This window comes from Priapulus caudatus, unplaced genomic scaffold (assembly GCF_000485595.1).
Source record: "Priapulus caudatus unplaced genomic scaffold, Priapulus_caudatus-5.0.1 Scaffold1632, whole genome shotgun sequence".
NCBI classification, from domain to species: domain Eukaryota; kingdom Metazoa; phylum Priapulida; class Priapulimorpha; order Priapulimorphida; family Priapulidae; genus Priapulus; species Priapulus caudatus.
The window spans coordinates 19,849-28,839 of NW_014578693.1; the positions used below are offsets into that span (position 1 = coordinate 19,849).

Below are 8,991 nucleotides of genomic sequence, written 5' to 3' on the forward strand. Positions count from 1 at the left end.
ATTTCGTATATATTTAGCATTATATTTTATTGAAACGCCTGCACGGTGCCTGTGGTTACCTGTGAGTTACATTGTGTTACCTGTGCGTAATTCTTATACCTTCCCTCTATTACCAGTAGCGCGGATATTATCAGTTACTCGGAAAACACAGCAGCCGTGTATAATATTATGCCGTATATATAGCATCGCAGCCCGCATGCGCAGTTTAAAAAATTTCTTAACAATTGCAATATTTCGATCGATAAGTCGGGCAGCGCGAGCGGCGGCGGCGGCGGCCGCCGCGAGCCGTAAGTCGGCAGGCACGCGTGAATAGGTTACGACAGGTGGAGCGCAGTACACGTGCAGGCAATTATTACGCCGCTCAACAGCTACTTCAAGAAATGCGAAAGATCAATGCCAACTGATACCCGTATCGCGCAGGGTTTCTTAATTCAAGTAGTAAGTATGCATGTTAATAATTGTATAGTGGGCGCTGTGCGCACGTGACGTCGGTTACGAGGCGCACGGCGCACCGGTGAGAATTCTAGCCATGGTTTCCTATAACGCCACAAAGCGTCGTGTCGCGCGAAGGTTCTACAACAGGACAGGAAGACTGCAAACCAGCGCATGCGGCGAGGCAATTTAAGCAGAGACATCGTTGTGCCTATATTCGTGATCGCGTGAATCGCACTCGCCTCTACCGATGTATCCACGGGCATCTTGGGACAGAGTCAGCTAAAAACTGAAAATAATAATGACGCACATTCACAATACTACTACTCTCATTACACTTCCACTGTTGCTGTCACTGTATATCAACTTGTCTTTCACAAAACTAAATGCAGCAAGCCGCTCCCGCCGCCGCTATAGATTACTATATTCACTGGACAATGGCGCACAGACACTCAGCGGCCTATATGTTTCTGCATTAGCTTTTGTGAAAGCAAGTTAGATATAGGCCTACAGTGACACAACAGCTGGAAATGTAATGAGATGGTAGTTATTTGTGAATGTGCGTTCATATTATTTTCAGTTTTTACTGACTCTGTCCCAAGTGCCTGTGGATGTATCCCCCTCCCTCTGACACAGGCCTGGGCAGCGGGGCGATATGCTACAGGGGTGAACGTAGAACTATAATTACATGCGCTATAACGCGATCAAGTGGAAATTATTGCGTGCGGCACGACACACGTGTAGCGAGTGATGCTCAGGGTGATGATAAACTGGATTACTTTGTTATATCTGGTCTTATATTTTAACGAAACAGGGCAGAAGAGCGAACATATAGCAGGTATTCTGCGGGGTGCGATCTGTACGCGCGCTACAGCTGTTACGTGCGCGCCCCCCTGCAATTCTGCGCCTTACTGCGGTATCGCTCCATAGCAACTGCAGCTATATTGAATGTCAGGGCTTCCTAGACATCAATGTTGAAATGTTTATAGTGGGGCGAGTCGCGGCTTCTATAAATATCAAGAGCTATAATGTACACACATACATACGCACGCACGCACGCACTCACGTACGTCTGTCCGCCCGCCTGTCCGTCCGCCTGTCCGCCCGCCTGTCCGCCCGCCTGTCCGTCCGCCTGTCCGCCCGCCTGTCCGTCCTTATAGCTAAAGCGCTAAATGCAGCCATATACTTCCTCTAAAGCTGCTAGCTATTTTAAGAAACACTGGTAAAGGTGCGTATGGTAACGAAACGAAGGAAAGGAATGAATATAATTAAAAGGAATGACCTAATTAATTAATTAATACTCATGACTATGATAAGTTTGTTCGTTCGTGTTGACAGCACGGTAGAAATTACTGATATATCGCTGCTCCTTATATTACACCAGGCGCAGCAGTTACACGGGCGACTGGCAAAGAACAGATACGATTTTGGGGGCTGATGCCCATAAATGCAACTAGAGACCATACTGCTACATCAACCGAGGATCCTACCACCGAAGGTATACGTAGCTACTGTTATTGGCGTGAAGCTATGAAATCACGGGCTGATATAATCTAGAGTGAATAATACCTTAAGGTATTATTAATAAGGTAAATAAGGTAATATAAGGTTATATTATATATAAGGGGTTAGGTAATATATATATAAAGTAATATAAGGTAATATATAAGATATATAAGGTGATATATAATATAAGGTAATATAAGGTAAAATAAGGTAAATAAGGTAAATAAGGTATTATTAGCTCTTGATATAATCTAGAGTGAATAATAATAGATCTATCTATTTATCTATTATTATTCACTCTTGATATTATTCTGAGATTCGTGCGCATTTTTCGATCAATGCGTGATACTGGTGAAGATCATTCACCATGGCTTCGTATTTTATCATGACATATGTACCACTGCGACTTATTTATACACAGCAAGACAGCAAATGCTCCGACACTACGACACACATGGATAAAGGTAACAGTGCATCTAGAGTTAATATCTACGAAACTGTTTGCATGAAACAATAAGATTGTTCTCACTGTGCATTTCAGATGTGTTGCTTTTGAGGTACACGCGTGATACCCGCGAAATCACCCCGCTGCAGAATGAAGCGATTATTGAAGACCCAGTGGCCGCCAACAACGAATCGTTTGACAATGTTGGTAGTGGTGACACGCCAACGCTGCTGGAAGACACGCTCACGCTGCAGTCTGCTCAGGGTGATGCTGTGAGCTGGCAGTATGACTCCACTGTGAATAACACTACACGAAACTCGAGTGATTTGAGGCCTTCAGCGCCAGAAATGGAATATATGCCTTTCTCAGTAACAACAGAACACACACATTCACCATCAGTGATGGAATATGCATCGTCACAATCAGTAACTGATTACATGCCGTCATCTCCAGCAATTGAGCACATGCACTCAGTGTATGGTAATGGGGATCTTATGGCTTCACCACTAGAGGAAGAATATGTGCCTTATTCGGCACCAAACGAATATACAGAATACAGATATTCATCCCCATCGACAGACTACATGCTTGCCTCACCAACAACAACGGAACACCAGTATTCATCAGTGGTGCCTGATTATATACATACGGAATATCTGCTCTCTCATTCTGCATCAATAATGGAATTCAGGCCATCACCAACAACGGAATACATGCCCTCACCACCACAAACAATTGAATACATATATTCGTCACCCAAAAGTGAATACATACATTCATCATATGACATTAAAGACCTGATGCCATCATCATCATTATTTGAATACATGCCTTCTGCTTCCCCAACAGCCATGCACATTGACAAAATTGACTGCTATGCTCTCACTAGAACCCACATCGGGAAAAATATTTCAGCGTTCGTGTGGGCACCTGTAGTCACGCCTGGTAGCTGCGGGCCCTCCCAGTTCCCGTAGCTACTAAACGCATTTAAATTGACTACGTCACGGATTTTCTATGGTAAAACTTGTTTAAAAAAAATTCAATTTTTTTACATTAAAAGTAAGAACTAACGGGACTAAACGTATCGTCAAATTCTTACCTGATAAGATTGTTTCTCGACTAGTTAAAAAATTCAAAAAAAGGGAACAGAATTACTTATATTTTGTGAAAAAGTAGAAATATTATTTATTTATTTTTTACTATTTACGGTGACGTAATCACTTTAAGGCTATATATATATTTACGAGAATTATCTAGTGTTTTCCCCACTTGTATGACCGATTAATTACCTACCGTTATTGCTTGAGTAACAGCAACTGTCTAGGGTAACGATAAAATGCATTAGAACCTTCGTATTCACCAAAACATGGAAGTTCGATTATGATGTATCGACTCATCGAGCCTTTTCTTGTAATCTTGGACCAGTTAGTAGCGATACTAGTGCCAGCTATCGTCCATATACTTACACGTCTCTCGTTACACAATCTCGTCTGCACCGACAAATTGCAAGTCGACACATCGTTCACATCATTGACACAAGTTGTGTTCGTATCCAATTTCCTATGCTATATAGGCTAACTGCATAAAATTTTAGTGTTTTTCAAGTTAGTGTAATCAGTGACACAGTTGTGTATGCGACGAAACAGTGTGAGTATTTTTAATGAATTTCTGTTCGATCCTTATACAGGCCTGCTGCCTATGGACGCCCTTTACTGTTGTACAACATCGCATTACCTACCCTGCAGCGTGGCCGCGTGCTGCGTCCGCGGCGCGGAGCGCGTCACTTAGTGTCACTTAGTGTCATTTAGTCAAGCGCGTCACTTAGTCGATTAGTCAGCTCTCCTCACACCAGCGGTTCCCCCACCTGCGCGACGTCACACCGGCGAGCTGACGTCACGCACCGCACTCTGACGTCACGCACCGCGCTCTGTGCTGACGTCACGCACGGCGACTTGTCGTGCATCTCCCGTCGACGTGAAGATAGTTGCGGATAGATAGCGCGACGCGTTGCTGCATGGCGACTGGAAACATTGACGCAACACTTTACGAACTAGATCAGGATTTTGTATAGCTCGCTGGAGGGGCCTACTCATCTACCACGCAGTACATCACGCATAGATGTAAATAAAATAACAAGAAGAGATAGCAAGAAATACCAAGGTATAGTATTATTCATTCACAACTATGACATTGCGCCGGATCCAGATCACGACCACAGTCCTTCTATTTATCAGATTACGGTGTAATCTGACCATTGTCGGAGTAGGTATTCCTGTAATTAGTACAGAGAGAGAGAGAGGGCTATCGGTGGACAGTCACGCAGCTGTCCACCTAGACGTAGATGCTGTCGTACATATTTATTTCTATGGCTGCCTGAGCTTCTAAATCACTAGATACAATAATGTAACCCAAACCAAAGAGGATAGGGTCCTATCCTCTTGGGTTTGGGTTACATTATTGTATCTACTAAATCACGTAATTTAACGTTTCAAACTTTGCCCTTTCGACCCGATAGATGGCGCTGCGCAATCAAGCAACGATATCTCTGCCAGGCATTTACGGGGGCTACTCGTGCACAGTTGCCACGGACGCCGAACGCCTAATGGGAGCCTTAATTATGCCTAGGCATCATAGACGTGGAAGCTATAAGACGTCAGTACGTGAGGACGACTGTTTATTGGTCTTCTACTATCTCAGAAAATGTAGCACGAAAAATGCATTTACCAGTCAGCGAATACCGATGTAGGGGCCTATATCTATCTATCTGGCCACGCAGAATTTATATTCGGGCTATCTAACGCGGCACATCAGTGCATGACATTTTAGGCTCATGTAGAACTAGCCGATCCCGCACTCGCCGCTTCGAGTGTGCTGTGTCGCCATTGTAGTGATATATATAATATAGCCTGTATGGCTACACAGCACACTCAAAGCGGCGAGTGCGGGAGTGGCTAGTTCTGCATTAGTTTTTGTGAAAGTAAGTTGATATACAGTGACACAACAGTGGAAGTGTACTTGAGGGGTAGTATTTGTGAATGTGCGTTCATATTATTCTCAGTTTTTACTGACTCTGTCCCAAGTGCCTGTGACCACCGCTGCTACCGGTCAGACGACGGGCATTTGGGCCGTTGCAACAATGAAATGATATGAAATAAACACGATATCTATCCCGCCAATTTTAATGTACATGTATTCAATTCTATCGCCTAATAACTCGTCGCTAATAGTCACGTAAATGCCGTTCAAACATCTCTCAAGGTACGGGGACGGCTGCATGAGGCTTATTGGGGAGGGCCGTTCCTGCCGCGTGTGCGGTTTTACTCCTATTATCGTAAACTCAACTCTAAACGGACCAGAGCGTGAACGTAGTAGAATGCCCGTCAGCCCCGGCTACGATGGCTATTGCTCTCCAGTAGTATTCTATACGGATATACCAATTCAATTCAATTCACTTTATACCAACTCCTGCTGGTACAATATTATGTGTGTATATATATATATATATGAGCGCGTGTGTATTTCCGTGTGCGTATTATATCTTATATATCTTACATTATCACAATTGACAGTTATGTATATATATATATATATATATAATATATATGACTGTCAATTGCTAAAACGACCGTTCAATTCGTTTTGTTTCGCTCCAGAAAACACGGGCAGCCGAATGAGTTTCACGCTGTTCCCGAGCGTTCCCCTGGACACGGTCTCGCACAGCTTCTCTTCTGTAATGAGCGAGCGCATGCCACCGGCGGAGGTAACGCCGCAGTCGACGACCTCTCATCATCACCCGACCGCAGGGCACGCGGCCGAGACAACATCTCAACATCTCGGAGCTCCGACGCAGACGCAGGCGTTACCGTCCACACGCACGGGGACTGAACCGCTGCTTGGCGAATACGCTCAGCAGAAAACGCCGCCGCCGCCGCATGTCCTCATGCCCGTGAACACCTGGCGGGAGCAGTCCCCGCCTGCCGTCCTAACGGCCGCGCCCCGGGCGACCGCGGTCACGGCAACACCTGCGGCGTCGCTGAGCCAACCCCCCGTTATTACCATCTCCCCCGTACGCTCAACGACCACGAGCCGGCAAGCCGCTTTGAACCCCCCGACTACGCGCAGGCCAACTACAGTTGTTGCTTCGACCAGCAGCGCGGTCCAGCAAAGTACAGCCGCGGCGACAACGGTGCCGCTACCGCCGCGGCTGTCGACAACAGTGCACAGTGTGGCGGCAGGCAGTACGGAGCAGCAGCGAGGCGCGGTGGAGTCAACCACCCTGCCGCCCGTGTCGGAGCAGGCGAGCTCCAGCGCCGAGAAGGAAACGTCGGCTATAGACGAGGTATTTATGCAATTTGCGAAATCCGATAATCGCTGATGTGCGCTGCGACGCGTGACTACTAAAATGGTCCGCGTGGCCCTTCTCTCTGTCAGATGGCGTGGCGCGCTCTCCCCCCTCTCTCTCTCTCGTTCTCTTTTTCGCGCTCTCCCCCCCCCTCGCCCGGCCCCCGGCCTCGTCTCTTCTCGCGCGCGTCTCTCTCTGCACTCTATGCTCTCTCTCTTCCTCTGTCTTCACGCCGCGCGTCATCTCCTTGCCCTCTGCTCTCGCGGGGCGCACGTCTTTAAGCGACTCTCCCTCTCTGATCCCTTCCTCTCTCTCCCCTCTGTCTTTCGCCGCAAGCCGGTCGTCTCTTTCCCTCTGTCCTTGGCGCGGCGGCATCTCTCGTGGCTCCCTCTGTCTTCTGTGCGCGATCGTCCGTCTCACTTCTCGTCGTCTTTCCGCTTTGGGCCATGTGCATGGCTCTCTCGCTCTTCCCTGCTCTGGCTGTGCATGTGGCGTGGCACCTCGCATTCTCCCTCTCCCTCTCTCCTCTTCCCTCTCTTCTCTCTGTGTCCCCTTCTCTCTTCTCTTTCCTTTGCCAAATGCGCCATGGCTCTCTTCCAGGTTCGGCCCGGAGGTGGTGGGCACTGGTGTGGCTCTCTCTCTGCTACACGTGACTATGTGGTACGCCGTATGGCAGGAATTTGGGACGCAGATAACGGCAGTATGTACATAATGGGAAGCAGATGTAATTAGGCAAACTACTCCCCCCCCCACACCGTGTAATGAATAGCCTGCTGCGTGGCCTGCCTACACACTGGCGCTTCGTGCTCTTTACAGTACTTGCACGCACGTGTACCTGCCGCGTGTGCGCTTATATTTGTGGATAAACGCGCACCGAATACGCGGTGATGTCTAGTCGTTTTATGTAGGTAGAGCACGACTTGCGTCCGCTGATGCCCTCTGGTTGGGCGTTATCACACTGGGAATGATCACGGGCATTATGGACAGAGTCAGTTAAGACTCGGAAATAATATGAACGCATCGCAAACAAATACCTTTTATTAGATCGAGTTACATAGTCATGATGCAGCTTGTAGACATCGCTATGAATCGTGATTACCGTGCCGTCGTCCGTCGTCGTCCGTCGCGGTCGTTCCGCCGTAGCCGTCCTGTCATCATTGGGCTACAAATCTTAACCGGCCGTCGACGTACGGGTCACGATATCTCGAGTCTTTGGGGGGATGCGTCAAAAGAGTTGGGATGTCGAAGCTGGGGGTCAAAGGTCAAAGGTGCAATGAGGTGTAGAAAAGAAAGGGGGGAAGCATTCAGCCGTCTCTTTAACTTAAGGTTATAAGGGAGGAAATAGCAGAATTGCGGCGCGAAATCTATAACGGCTCGACCTAGGGCTCGTGATAGTCGGTGTATAGCATCATGGTAGGAAAAGCCATACTGTGCTGAAATTGGAGTCACAGGCCTCAAAGGTAACTGGGCACAGGGCAGATTTTAGGACATTTTTGAGGCATGGTCTGACGAGCCGATGAAAAACTTTTTTGTTCAGCAGGTGGACTCGCATTTTTTATGGCTTTATTGAAGGCACATGGAAATGTCCCTTCTGGCTGACAGTGCGAAGAGTAGCTGTCGGCATAACCTCTTGACCTCTCAAGAGGAAGGGTTAACCCATGGATTTGTTGACTGTTAACAAGGAGTGAACTGCTTTTGCTATTAGAGCCCCCTCCCGCCCCCTCCCCTACCCCGGCACCCGACTTCCCACGCCGCCCCTTCCCTCACCCTCGCCCCTACCGCTCCATCTGCGATAAGTGGGGCGTGTCTACACAATGATGTGTAGCAACTGCGTGTTCTGATATCTGCGATCCTAACAAATGTGGTACTACGCACAGCTTGACTGAAACTTTAACGTTTATAATCGTAGGCAACAGACCTCAGAATGAGCCCAGACGATCTGGCGGCTCTTGTTACATGATTCCTGTTGTGTCGCTGTATATAAACTTTACTTTCACGACAACTGATGTATGAACTAGCCGTCCCAGCCACTCATCGTTGAGGGAATTGCTGCGTCGATAATATACTCATTATCTAGCAGAAGTAGATAATAGGTTCCCTACTTATGCACTCGCTGATATATATATATATTATATATAGATATATTATATATATAATATAATATATATACATTATTATTATTTTATATATGTACTTATTTTATATTATTCACATGCAGCCGCCCAAGTGCCTGTGTGTGTGATAACTAGCCGACCAAGGGGGTCGG

At 47.0% G+C, this 8,991-nt stretch overlaps 1 protein-coding gene across 1 annotated transcript in view; it reads left to right on the forward strand.

Annotated features, from left to right (window-relative positions):
* Positions 1 to 1,869: 1,869 nt before the first annotated feature.
* The window catches only part of LOC106817209 (mucin-5AC-like), a 33,570-nt gene continuing 26,448 nt past the window's right edge, over positions 1,870 to 8,991 (forward strand). Inside the window, exons 1-3 of the mRNA XM_014821873.1 lie at positions 1,870 to 1,930; positions 2,480 to 2,647; positions 6,037 to 6,722. Coding sequence (XP_014677359.1) covers positions 1,870 to 1,930; positions 2,480 to 2,647; positions 6,037 to 6,722 — 915 coding nt within the window. The remainder of the gene's footprint in view (positions 1,931 to 2,479; positions 2,648 to 6,036; positions 6,723 to 8,991) is intronic.